Source organism: Chroicocephalus ridibundus, chromosome 3 (genome assembly GCF_963924245.1).
Source record: "Chroicocephalus ridibundus chromosome 3, bChrRid1.1, whole genome shotgun sequence".
NCBI classification, from domain to species: Eukaryota; Metazoa; Chordata; class Aves; order Charadriiformes; family Laridae; genus Chroicocephalus; species Chroicocephalus ridibundus.
The window spans coordinates 2,554,195-2,568,214 of NC_086286.1; the positions used below are offsets into that span (position 1 = coordinate 2,554,195).

General features: G+C 42.8%; 1 protein-coding gene across 3 annotated transcripts; it reads left to right on the top strand.

Annotated features, from left to right (window-relative positions):
- The first annotated feature begins 22 nt into the window (after positions 1-22).
- Positions 23-14,016, top strand: LOC134513976 (activator of 90 kDa heat shock protein ATPase homolog 2-like). Of its 3 annotated transcripts, none has more exons than XR_010070586.1 (10): positions 23-222; positions 357-547; positions 5,065-5,150; positions 5,797-5,911; positions 6,514-6,602; positions 6,835-6,957; positions 7,785-7,886; positions 9,127-9,178; positions 9,433-9,887; positions 10,649-14,016. XR_010070586.1 is itself a non-coding variant. In XM_063331219.1 (9 exons), exons 1-9 carry the CDS (start codon positions 143-145, stop codon positions 9,606-9,608), a joined length of 1,014 nt encoding a protein of 337 aa, XP_063187289.1. In that variant the 5' UTR covers positions 23-142; the 3' UTR covers positions 9,609-10,561. The 3 variants fall into 3 exon arrangements, 1 of the variants encoding a protein (XP_063187289.1); XR_010070587.1 differs by having other exon boundaries at positions 9,433-9,883; XM_063331219.1 differs by lacking the exon at positions 10,649-14,016 and having other exon boundaries at positions 9,433-10,561.
- Positions 14,017-14,020: the final 4 nt, after the last annotated feature.

Sequence of the window (14,020 nt, forward strand, 5' to 3'; positions counted from 1 at the left end):
TCCTCCGACGGGGAACGGGGGAGGGGAACTTTCTGGCACCTTCTGGCTGGGCCGCCGGCGGGCGGAAGCGGCGGGCGGAGGCGGGCGCTGCGCTGCGGCGGTGTCCGGGGAGGGAGCGGTGGCCGGTGGCCGGGCCATCGCCATGGCCAAGTGGGGACAGGGGGACCCGCGATGGATCGTGGAGGAGCGCGCGGACGCCACCAACGTCAACAACTGGCACTGGTGAGGGGCGGCGCGCGGCGCGGCCGTTAGCGCGGCGCGGGCTCCCTGAGGGGAAGGCGCGGGGGGGACGCCGTGTGTGTGTGCGGGTGCACAGGGGGACACGCTGCCCTTAACGGCCCCGCTCCCCGGCCCAGGACGGAGCGGGACGCGACCAGCTGGTCGAAGAGCAAGCTGAAGGAGGTGCTGGTGGGGCTGGTGGTGGAGGGCGAGGCCGGGCGCTGCGAGATCAGCGACCTGAAGCAGGTGGAAGGCGAGGCGTCCTGCAACAGCCGCAAAGGGAAGCTCATCTTCTTCTACGAGTGGAACCTGCGCCTCAGCTGGAAAGGTACGGGGGAGGGGGTCGGGGGGGCGGCTGCGAGGGGACCGGCGCGGCGGGGGCGACGGGTCAGGCGGTGCCATGGCCGCGCTCCTGTGAGGCGTTTGCCCGCGGCTAGCGGCGGTTCCTCGGGTGCAGGCCACCGCCTGCACCTTGCTGCACCGGAGCCGCTCCGGAGAGGCTCCCCCCTGGCTTGCTGAGCCTTTCCCGGCTGCGAGGAGGCCTGTGACCCGGGAGGGGGGCAGCGTGTCCCCTCCCCAGCTTTCCCGGGGACATGTGCCTTGATAGGGTTTGCCTTCGTGGTCTTTGCGAAGCCGGCTCTGCTGATTTGCTCCGCGGGATCAGGTGTGATCACTTTGGAAAGTCAGCTCTCTCCTTTGGGTTGGAACACCAGGAATATTTTAGCGAACCGCAGTGAATCAAAATCGTAGGGAGATTGCGGGAGACACGTGGGCCTGAATTGTCATTAACGCTTATTTTTAAATAATCTTGAAACCCTAGCTTGTCTTTTTCTTTTTTCCCCCTTCACCCATTTTTTTTTGTACCACAGACGTTTCTTAGCATTGTTTTAACAGCGTATCAGCACAGTGTTACTCATGTCGCTTTGGAAGAAGTAAATATTTTAATTGTGGTGAGAGAAGTATTGCTTACAACAGTGTGCTTGAGTTGCTTCAGTTTCCTGGTGTGCGCAAATTAACAGCTGCGTGCTTAATGCGCATTGATAGCAGGAAACAAGAGAAACTACCAAGTGTGGAAGTGCAGATGTTTCAAAGCATTTAGTGTAGTTTACATTGAGGATAATGAATTACATGAGGGGAAAAAAAACCTGTTTAGTGGAAATAAGGAAAACAGAACTAATTCAGGATCATTTGGGATAACGGGGGCTGTGTCCCTGCATTTTTGTTGTGCGGCATCTGCTCACAACCTCAGCTCGTGGAGGTTCATCCTCCACTGTGCTTGTCCCGTGACAGCTCTTTATTTGCAGACCGACCCGATAACTTCTCTTTTGGTAACACCAAGGAATTCTTTCCACTTATTAGATGCCTAAAACTTGATGGCAAATTGTGGATTATCTCGTGCATGGGAGTAAGAAACAGGAAGAGCTGATAAAAAAGCACCCGCATGGGCAATTGTACGTCAGTATTGTAATGGCAAATGACAGGTTGTTCCTCTACAAAATACCGTACTTATTTCTCAGGCCTCAGTTGTTACTATAGGAGGTGGGCGTACCAAGGGCCATACTTAATTTTCCCCTCTTAATCCCTGTGCCCCAAAACAGGACTGTAGTCTGGATCAGGGTTTCAGGTGATGCTGTGGCCTGCTCCAGTGGGCTGTCTGCGCTTTGCACTTCTCTTCCTGGTACCCTTTCCAGTACAGTTCTTCATGACTTGTGTTTTTCCTGGTTTGGCTGACAGGGACTTTAACGTTTATTCCGATGTGGAGACCAGTGCACCTATTTGAACAGATTTGGAATGGAGGTTTGCTCCCATAATAATAGGGGACCTAAAGAAGTACTGTTATTTATTGGTTTCGGTTCACGTTGATAGCTACCTATGTGTTAAATGTTACAAGTGTCTTGTAAACTAAGAACATACTTACAATTGTGATCTAAATGTTAACAGAGAGGAATGCAAACATTATTCTCTGTTGTGCAGTTTATATCAGTACAGTTTAAATAATTGTAATCAGCTTTTTGATATTTTGGGGTTTCTTTTTTTTCCCAAGATAAGCTAAAATAATCTAAGTTTTAAATACTGGTTAGTTCGGGTTTGTTGATCTTTTGTTTTATTTCAGTGTGTAAGGCTGATACAGTAGGCATCAGAAGTAGGCAGATACAGTATTTTGTTTGTATTTCTGTACAAATTCTTTCTAAATGCCTTCTCCTCTGCTAGGTCTTCATGCTTTTCAGTGTTTAACTGTAGACAACTCTAATTTGCATTAGGTATTCGCATTTGCTCAGTTCAGTGTTGCACTGGGTGGATAATGTCTTTGAGAACTTAGTTTTAAAGAAGTTTGCTACTACATAGTGAAATTCTAAAAGAGCTGGGGCTGAACTGCTAAAAACACCGATTGCTGGGATTATTTCTTTCTACAAGTCTTCTAGGATAACTAGTAATTCAAGCTATGGTTAAAATCTGGATACATAATAGGATGATACAAATACTGAAATTTGCAGCCGTTTGAAAAGTCCGATGTTGGAAAAACATTGCCCTTAGCTATTTAGATTACAGAGCAACAAGGTGAGGAACTAAGGGTACTTGCTGGCACTAAAATTGAGCAAAGTGGCTGTTCTCCCTATTGTTTGTTTGTAATGAGGATTTCAATGCGTTATTCTACCTTGTGATGGAAGCTTTATGAAAACATGTATGTCCTTTTAAAATGTAGGTATTTCAGTAATGGGTTTATAAGTAGGTCTTTCTGAGACATGTGCTTTATTAATTTTCTAAAATACTGTATTTTCAGGAAACAAAAAAATATTTTTAGGTCTGTTACTGGAGTCCCATGGGATTCAAGCAAATACTTTGGTTGTTTGTAGGTAATAGTTTTTCTTACATTACAGTGATACTAAAAATGCCAAGCTGTACCAGTGTTCTACCTAGGTACTGTTGAGCGGCCAGCTCTGTTTGTTAACTGACTGGACTTTGCTGCCCAGCACAGACACCATCTCCATTTATCCCTTGGGCATGCAATTTTTTTGAGGGGGAATATATCTGTTTGCTGTTCTTACGAATTTAAATTTGTTGTCTGGCCTCGGTTATTTGGGAATCTTTATTTTAAGAATTGTTAATAAAATTAGCTGAATGGATAGAAGTCAGGTTTGTGTTTTGCTCCTAAAAACTTCTTCCTGCATGCTTGCACTTCCTTTTTGGGTAGAATCACTGAAAGTACGATTTGCTTTACTATCTGCAAAGACAACGGTGCGTGGTTTTGCCTGTACTAATCCTGGAGCTGGAAGAAAGCAGTAAAGAGAAAATTGAGATGGCTGCATGCGACTTGTTTTGGGCCCAGAAGTGTTTTAGCCATACAACCAACTATTCACATGGCTTCCTCCAGCCTTCCTACAGCTACCAAATTCTGCTGGGAGACTTTGAGAAGCCCGAGAGAGGTCTTTTAGCCTATTTTAGCCTTTCCTTGTGTGGACATGGTTGCCTATTTCTGGATTAACTGGTTTTGCATATTGCACTATGCCTCATTGACGTGGGTCCTGATGAGGAAGGGATCTTTGCACCATACTCCACTTTGTGTCGCTAACTGTCATTCGCTCTTTTTCTTGCTCAGAAAGGTCTGAGCATTTGCTTGTGTTACTGTGCTGTGATCTTCACCGGTAGCACCTTAGGTTATATCTGTGCACAGTGGCCCCCTGGAGCCTGGTGCTCGTTTCAGGGTAGTAATTAAAAACAACAAAAGGAGAGTGATGTTAAGATGCAGCTGGATCTAGCTAGCTCCTTTGAAGGTGAGAGAATCCTAAGAAATATTTTATCTGCCTTCATAATTCCTTGTCTGCATTCATGCTTAACGCTGGGTGGTTGTGTGTTAGAGTTTTGCCGATTAAGCCTGTTGTTGGGTAGTATATATTTTGACAAGGAAGGTGATGCAAGAGTATGAAGGTAACTGGGTTTGGGGCAGAACTGCATGTTTCCACCATTGCTCGCTAAAGAGATTTTTGACATGATCTAAGTAGTGAATAAATGTAAATAACAACCCTTTTGCAAAGCAAGGGGGGAGAGTCTTCAGTGGAAAGAAAGAAAGTGTCAGGCTGTAAGTGAAATCTTTTCACAGTAAGGTCTGAGGTAAAGAAGTACGGTGCGGGGTTCATATCCCAGAACGTGTTTGTAGAGCTGTGTAGGCAAGTGATGGCGGGCCTTTGTCCTGAAAGATGCAGAAAAGGAGCATAATTTCTGTTCTTGCAAAGGCTTTCTGACATGTACAGTGATTACTGGCAGGTCACAGTAAAGCTACTAAGAGTAGGAACAATTGTTCTAAAAAAATTTGCAAGTGAAGTTTTGTATTTTAAAAAAATTGCAATTGTATACCTGTCCATTATACATACATACATTTTACGGTGACATGGCTGTATGCTGGGAGCTTTTCAGATATTCAGGAAGGAATAGCTAGCGTTCTAGGGAGCTTCTGAATAAAGGGCAGACAAATTTTGGGGAAGAGGAGGTTATTTTTCCCTCATTCTGTGTTTTCCAAATCCTGTGTTGGCAGCAGTTAAGTTGTTTTAGGCGGAGAGCATTAGGACAGGCAGTGGCAGGACAGTAGGGCAAACTGCTGTGAGATGTACCCATGTGCATGTGCGTATCCTGATGCATCTCTGCAGGAAAATACGGTGCGGAGAACAGTTGACTAAGAAAGTACTGTGCCACGTTTCAGACTTTCAGTTGCTGTTTAGTTCCTTTAAATGAGAATCTAGGCGACTTGCCTCAATAACACTTTTGTACGACTAATTTCCAAGATAAAACTCTTGCTGTGGGGGAAATAGTTTTTAATAATGCATTTAAGAATTCGTTATGTTAATACAGGTACAGTGAAAGAGTCTGGTGAGAAACATAAGGGATCTGTTGAAATTCCTAACCTGTCAGAAGAAAATGAGGTAGATGATACAGAGGTAGGTGTGAAATACTGATATGGCTATATAGGTTCAGAATTCTTAAATAAAGTGTTAATCAACATATAGGCATCATATTTTGATTTATCCTCTGATTTAGTGGGATAATTACACTTGGGTAGTTTATTTCATGTTTTTGGTTTTTTATACTTGGAATAATGACTTGTCCCTGTTCTCAAATTTACCTACTAGGAATGTGCACGATTTTCTTTGCTAATTATTGTTTGTGACAATATACTAACTACAAATTTGAGAAGACTTCTGCTTGTTTTAGTCTTTAAAAAACCTAACTACCTCCCCTCGCACGCCCCAACCCCCTGAGAATTTAAGGAATGTCCTTGTTGGTTGTGTAGCAGTTGATACTGTGGCTTCCACAGATTCCTCAAGCTCTGCTGGGTAGTAGGCAACTCTATTTATACTTGATGAACTTGACTAAGCTACTGTGGAGATGAGATACTACATTTAAGTCAAAACCCAAGAGGACTTATTTTTAGCAAAGGTAGGATAAACTGAGAAAATAATGAACTTGAAATTGCAGCTGTCCTCTGAAAATAGTAAACAAAGCCAAGATATTTCCCTTTGTTGCCAGAACCCAAAAGGCTCATGTTTAGATGCGTCTGAGATCTTGTAATTTTTCTGTTTCTAGATAAACATTAGCAAAAAGAAGGGGGAAGGCGATGTTCTGAAGGACCTTATGAGAACTGAAGGAACCACAAAAGTCAGAGAGGCCCTGAGAGATTACCTGAAAGCACTTAAAACAGGTAAGTGAAATCAGTATGTTAGGTACGTTCTTACGCAGCCTTCTCTCTGGAATAGATTGGTAATGTTTTGATAGGTCCTTCGGTTTGTATTGGTTTTATTTTTAATGGTCACCAGCTGAGATGAAACAAGTTAGTCCTACCAGTCCAAACCTTTCTTGCCATCAAACATGGCAGTGTCCAGAGGTTTCCGTAGCAACCCAGGCTCTGTTGTGTTACGTGTACTGGCCACAGACTAGTGTGAAGCCTTGACTGGTTGGCTAGCAAAACAGTGCCCAGCCCTCAGCTTGTTGGTTCTCTGCTGAACTGCTCAGGCATTTGTGGAGATGGTGCATTCCTTAATGGGTAGATGTTATTAATTTTGGGTCAGGTAACTTTGAAAAGCCTGTATTTTTAAGGGAAATTGCCTTTTAGGCTCTGTTGCTAATAAAAACATGGGTTAATGTGGGGAAACTGGATTGGAGTTGTATGTTCCATTCTGTGCTTGCATTCTCCAGTTTTGCCCATTCTCAACAGTTTTGGCCAGCAATCTTCATTACCTAGCTGAATGTCAGTGTGGTTATACAGCTCAATTTCACACTGAAAAGTGCTTTTCTTTATTACAGAGTTTACCTTGGGAATGATCCTGCCAACAAAAACTGCTGTTGGTCAGGAGCCGGCCACAGAGCGAAAACCAAGTGGGAACACTGTGCAAGTATGCTGGCTTTAAGTGTTGTAGTCATTTAATATTACCATAAATGTAGTCCCTGTAGATTTGGCTATGATAACAATTGCATATTCCTGTGATTACCTGCAAAAGTGAAGTAGATTCTATAATTCACCACACAGTATGTTTAAGAATGCACAGGTAACAACAATCCTGCTATTCCAGTACTTCTAAATGTTAGATCCTGCACTCATTCATGTGAATATTGTTTGCTTTACAGGATTCTGTTTCAGCACAGTCTGTGGATATAATTGGTGTAAAAATTCCAACAGTGAAGATACTTATGAGAGAAATATTCAACTCTCCAGCAGATGAACTTTACAGCATCTTCACAACTAAGGAAGTAAGTGATCTTTTCAGTAGGCGCTATAACTTAATATATATAATAATGTAATTTTAACTTAATGCAGATGCTGTTATAGCTGAATAGCTGTGTAGTAATTAATGTCACATCATATGTCATATACACAATATTATGTGTAGTAATAAATGTGTCTCATACAGATAATACTCCTTACATACATTAAATGGAGAGATGTGAGCGTCCAGAAACTGAAGACTTCATGAGCTCCCTTTTTGTCTGACTTCATGAAGTATTTGTAATTGCCATCATTCGCTCCTCAAGTTTTGCTGAATAGCTTTACCTTTTAAGCAACTGAGGAGTTTTGGGTGGTGAAAATGCCAAAGGATTGATGGAGGTACTTGTCCTTCAGGAGCCTGAAGTGCTCAGTAATGGCACTATTGTTATCCACAGCTTCCAGGTTAATTAGATTAACTATTGGATGTCATGATGCTGTTGCTTATAGGGCCCAAACTAATTTTGGGTTTGTGTCCTTCAAAAGAGCCTGGTCTGGTATCAGACACCTTTAAATTAAAATCCCAAGAATATCAATGGGAAACAATAACGGCTCTCAGCAGTTCCCCTGCACCTCATTTCCAAATCTAGTAACAGCCAGTGTGCGTGTGTGTGTGTGCGCCTGCCTGTCCCCTCTCGCAGACGGCTACAGTCTGGTCTTTGGAAAAATGGAAAGCCTGATTAGTGCTCAAAGACTCTTAGGTATCATTTCTTCAGCAAACCTCCCTTGTCTCATAATACGGTGCATTATGTATTAGAACAGATTTGGAGTGAACGGACTTGTGCTGTATATATATTTTTTTTTTTTTTGCTAGTTGGTACAGAAGTTTTCTAAATGTCCTGCTGTGATCGAAGCTGAGAAAGGAGGCAAACTTCTGATGTTTGATGGGTGCGTCAGCGGTGAATATGCAGAACTGGTAAGAAGCTCCTACTTTGCACTTTAAAAATGGGGTGGTGGTGTTAGCTTCTTTAGCTAAAAAGTAGCATAAGTTTCTGACGTTTCAGCTTCTCTAATGCATATTCAGTTCCTCTATTTTGAAGCCAAAAAATTGCTATTAAGTTGTGTGATTTTTCTTCACTACCAAAAGAGCAGGCACTGACTAGACTTAATGACCTGCAGTGGGGGAGAAAATGCTCAGCACTGCCCTTTTTTGCTAGGAGGAGTGAGAAAGCAAGTTTATCATCTCCACAATTCCTATCGATTCTTCTTGTAACTGGAGAAATGAGCTCTGTTCTGGGCAAACGTGACATTCTCCCCAGCTGAAGGCTTTTGCAAATAGAAGGGAAAAATTCATAATTAGAGCTCAGCTCCATTTTTGAAACCGCTGAAAAACCATTTTCACAATTGCTGAGGTTAGACTTGGTATCTTAATGTCCATCCAGGTGCCGGGCAGTAAGTATCACTGACAATTGGACAGTTTTTAAAAAAGCAAAGCCTTGGAAAATTGGATTCTTAGTTCAACCTAATAAAACTTGTTGTTGGTTCCATAAAGGGCTCCAGCTGGAACCGTATACGTTGCAGAACTGCATTATGGAAGCTGAGAGAAATCAGTTACAGTCATCAACCTTTGCAGTTGTCCTTATCTAAGGAACTATTTCGATGAAACAGCCAAAATATAAACTTAATGGCTTAGTGAAAGCACTAAGCCCAATTTAGACTGACTTAATGCATATGCTAATGCTGAAGTAAGCAGTACCCCCCCCTTCTCAGGCGAGCTGGTGGCAGGCTGTAGATCATTTTTACGCGGTACTGCCTGACTTGTACATTAAAGCAGGCTGGATTGCTCACAGAACATCATGGGCATATACTCTGTCACGCTTGGGAGATTCCACAGGTGAAAACATGACTTTTCTGCCCATGACTTTTCTGCCCATGACTTTTCTGCCCATTTCAAGGTCTGCAATAAAACCATTGGCTTATATTTAGTAACTAATCAGCCTGACCTTTTCCTGTAGAGAAAACAAAACAGAGGAATGTAGCAAGCAGAAGAGCTTGATGAAAAGAGTTTATTGAAAAAAACCCAAACAACAACCCCCAATCTTTGTATCGTTTACATGCATGTGTCTCCTTAGTTTTCAGGGGAGAATTAGCACGGAGTAGTCATAATGAGAATTATCTCCAGTGCTAATGGGGAGAACCTTCTTATGTTCTCACAGGTCCCAAGCCAGAGAATTGTCCTGAAGTGGAGGTGCAGAAGCTGGCCTGACGGTGAGTCTTTTTGAGGGCTCTAATAGAGGCTACACCGTGCAGGGAAAAGGGACAGACGTGCCAGGTGATAGCCTTGCTGACAGCAAGCTTGCTTAGTCTGCCGCCTTTGGAGAACAGCCTGACGTCCACAGCAATTGTCATCTGTGAAAAGAGGCTTCGCTCAGACTCAGGCAAAAGCAGATACAAAATTAGCAACAACAAATGTAATCCTTTAAAAAACGCTTTATTGAAACGTCTTTATTTTCTTCCTTCAGAACATTACGCAACAGTTGCTTTGAATTTCAAGGATATGGCTGCGCAAACAGAACTGCAGTTAGAGTGCAAAGGAGTTCCTGTCTCTAACGAGGATAGTACAAGACAATGCTGGAAGAAGCAGTATTTTGAAGAAATACGTACTTTACTGCAGCAAGCCAAAGACAACATGGAATGACAACAGCACTGTAGTTTTGTTAGGGCATTACTTTTTATACTTTGTTAACATTTGTTTTTTAAAAAAAAAGTAATTTATTTGTGGGAAGAATAAAGACCCACTTATATGATACTGTATATAATTTAAGCATTATTTATGGATTTTTAGTGAGTGAGGTGGCGAGTAAGTCGGACTACATAAACAGCTTTACTTGGGGAAACTGATCTCTGTTCTGCTTGCCTCCAACTTCACTTCAGAGAGTAACAGCGGTTCGGCTGCAGTGAAGTGCTGCCATGGTAGGTAGGTAAGCTCCGTGAACCAACAGGGAGCACCTGCACTTCTGTAATGCTCAGTATAGTGAGTGGCAAAATTAAATCCCTTTAGGCGATGGGGTGCCCATCACAGGTGACCTGAAAGGGATTATAAAACTGCTGATACATTAGATCTTTCAAGAAATGGGGGGGATGTAGTTTACAGCCTCTTTAAATACTTAACATTGCTTTAACTGCAGACTGGATTTGTTTCTAACTCTGTAGACAGTTTTAGGGAAACATAATTAACACCACCATGTAATTTGGGTTGGTGTGACGGTTACCGCTGTTAAATCTGCATGCACTGGACTCCCTTACTTGACCTCAGTGTGAAATTTATTTTGGAAGAAACAAGCAGTAATGCTGCTTTCCTTTTGCACTTCTGTAAACCTTCCACTTAAATTATTTATGGCCCTCTGCAATTCTGTAGCTCAAGTTGAAGTGAGCAACTGTTGGAGAAATTTGACAGGAGAGCAGCTGGGATATTGAAAGTCAAGAATTGTTACTCTTAATTAAACCACATTGAGGTTAGCAATGATAATTTAATTCTCAAACGCTTTATAAAAAGTGTATGAATTAAGTACGCAATTTGAAACAAATTAACCAAAAAAGGGCAAGCTGCCTTTGGAAGCTGTGGTTGACTCAATAAAATATGTGATTTTACATGCAGTTTATTTTCTCCATTAAGTGATACTGCCAAACTAAATGAATCTGTATACAAGCTGAGTCCTGCATATTTTATTGTTACAGGACACCAACACATGGCAACCTTCCCACACACCAGCGTACATCATGCAGAAGATAAGGAAGTGCTGCTCTCTTCTACAGGCGAGGCTTTCCCGGGGGAGTTTGGGGTCAGGTCTCTTACCCGCTGTGTGCTTAGGTGAGGTTTGTTGTAGTGACAAGAGCAGAGGCCTGGCCGCGACAGGCTGGTTACCAAGCGTCACATTGCTTGTGGTTTAGGTGTCCACTCAGAGGGTGGAGAACAGCCTCTTGACAAACGTCATGTTTTAGCATCTTTCTTTTTCCGAATGCTCAGAATTTAAGTTACCCTTTTTTCGGTAAATACTCAAGAACAATGAGTCTAACACTTTGAATACAAAAATGATTTAAAGTATTGGTTGATGAAGGGGCAACCTTTAAATAAGAAGAGAAAATCTAGGTTTAAGACAGAGGGGGCGAAGCGGTTTTATGTGTACACGACCCAAGCGACAGTTTAGTATCTGAGAGTAGGCTGTTACATCCAGTTACACATTCTTTTCAAACGGTGTATCCTACAGCCCTAGCACTCCTCTGGGAAGTATGTATCACCAGTTTTCCCTCCCGACTAAACACCCTCTGGCTTAGAGTCCCAAGTACCCACTACTTGTATGTTTTGCTAGTCTGAATTTGTGTGTCTCCTTCCCCTAGCAGGGGCAATCAGCCGGACCAACTGCCCATCATCAGTGTTTAAAAAAAAAAGTGACTTACTTGTGTTTCCAGTGTCCGACCACTCAGTGTCAGGTGTGGGATGGTGCAAACCCCCAGAACACTCTGCAGGGAGGTCCAAGCCTGTGCAAGGCGGAACAGCCCCCGCCAGCCCTCATTTCCTCCTGAAGGAGAGGGCAGGAACTGCAGGTGACGTGTCATCTTTAGTTGTCGTCTTGTCCCGTCGTGCCTGCACAGCTGTAAGTTTGGTAATACGGACAAGCTTTCCGTACTTAAAAACATGAAGTACCTACCTTTCCTTCCTGCCAGCGTAGCGCAGGAAACGGGCAGTCGGCTTGCGCACACGTGAAGGGCCCCCGATTGACTGTCCCTGCAGGCCAAAAAAAGGTCAGGTTTTTATTCTTGCCTCACCAGCATTCCTGCGCTTTTCCCATCTTCACTGTGTGTGCTGGAACACAGCTGCCAGTAGTATATTGCCGATCTGAAACTTCAGTGTCTGCACACAGTTGTTTTGGATTCCGGAAAAAATCAGAAAGAAGTGCATTTTACTTTGAGCAGGTAGCCGGCAGGAGGATTTCCAAAGAACGTTAAACTACTCGTTATCCTCAGTCCTTGAGCTAGATGGAGCAGAGTTAGGAATTGCATACCGTGTAGTCACAGTATGATGATAACAATATGATAGTGCCATACATAAACCATACGGTATCACATATCATGCAACGATAGTATCAGACGTGTAGTTTGTTTTCTGAGTAAGTCTCTGTTCTTCCTTATGCCAAACTTTTCTCAATGTAACAAAAGGGCAAACAGCAGCAGTGCAGATGTGTGCACAGAGCTTGAAATAGCCTCGCATTTACTGGAATTCATGTGTTTTAAGAAGAGAGTAATGAGCGCAGAAGACATCCCAGGGAGGGCGAGCAGCATGAAAGAAGAGACAGTTTTGTCTGTGATGCAGCGCGTTCATAACATAGTAAGATTCTGGACAACAAGCTGGTCTCTGAGACAGCCGAAAGGAAAAATAATTGAATTTGTAAGATTATAGCCAAAAATCAGCCCAGAGGGTGGCTGTTAAGGGGAAAGTATTTTAGAAGCTTAATTCTGAAGGGGTTAAATGGGAGGTGGGACTTCCAGGAGGAAATACGCAGCAGTTAAATGGGAAGTGGGATGGCGGAAGAGAATAAAAGCTTTAAGGGACTGAGGAAGCCAGTTAAATAAAGGCGGGGGTTTCAGAGACAGGGATAAAAAAAAGCATCCTTGAAGGCAAAGAAATACAAACTAGAAAATGGATTAAAAGTAAAAGAAGGAGAATACTGTGGAAGAAATGACTTACAGAACATGCAAGATGTGAGGGACACAGGAAGATATAAGAAAAAAACGGGGCAGACAAGGATACAGAAGAGATGACAAGTTTGTGCAGGTACTGCTTGCGTTTGTTTAAAAAACTGAATACTGGGAAATAATTCCCAGTAAGAATTACAGGAAATTGGAAGGTAACGTAAGGGAAGAGCAGTAACAATAACGATAATTCTGGAAATCTTGACACAACTTCTGAGCAAAAGAACAGAACAGCTAGTATTAAATTCGTTCAGTTTAGAACCACAGGATAATCGTTAAAGCGAAGCAAGATGGTTTTTAATACCTGGTCAACTTTGCTGTAGCTTTTTGCAGAGGTTGCTTCTCTGTGCGCTGCCGCTCTTGCTACATAAAGGCGCTTTGCTTCCAGAGCCACCAAACCCGAGCGTACCGCACCGCTGAGACCCAACCCGAAACGCTCACTTCTTCGGGAATGGGAAACGGTTATCAAATAAATGGGCTTCTAGTGTGATTCTAGATATTTGTCAGAAAACTATGGACAGTAAAATACAAAATAACCACTACTAGCATGTGTCAGTTACATATACAGGCCTGTAGGGGAAAACACCCTAAAAATAACTTGGAGGACCTAGTCCTTAGTCAGTGACCAGCTGAACACAGAGGGGCTAAGGTTCACCTGGGAAAACAGATGGGGAAGAAGGGTGTATCATTTGTAAAATTGTTATTAAATACCGTTTATACTTAGTATTTGCTTCTAAAAGGGGTTTCAAAACAATGAGAGAAAAAACATCACAAAAGACAGAGTCCTGCACTTTAGTAGCAGAATTATGGTGCGATCTCATCCCGCGTGAGAAGCTAAAGCCAAAGTCCAACAGCTGAAAGGGGAAGTCAGACAATGTACCAACAATCAGACGTGCATTTTAACTAGGAGTAATTAATTAACTGCGACTACTCACCCAAGGGTTACAATGGCTGCTTCATCTCCTGAAGGTCTTTAGATGGACGGGGAGAACCTTCCTCAAGACATCTCCACCCAACCCCAAAGGAGCAGGCTCGGTAGAAGACTTGATAGATGAATTCTGATTCATTATGGAGAAGTTTTGACCAGCAGCTGTTGATGATTTCTCTGACGCGACAATCTATGGGGAAGTTGATCAGAACAGGTAATACAATTACTCCTAAAGAGAGTGAAAACATAACTACTTCATGTCTGAATAATCCGCACTTACCAGCATCAATACAGTGTAAATGCAGCAATAAAAGTGCTAAGGACGGGGAATAGAAAGTCTAAACTTTAAAGACGGAAATTATTAATTACAGAAGGTTAAAAAAATGAGAGTAGATTCAGAGTAAGAGTTGTCACAAGAGCATCGCGTAATA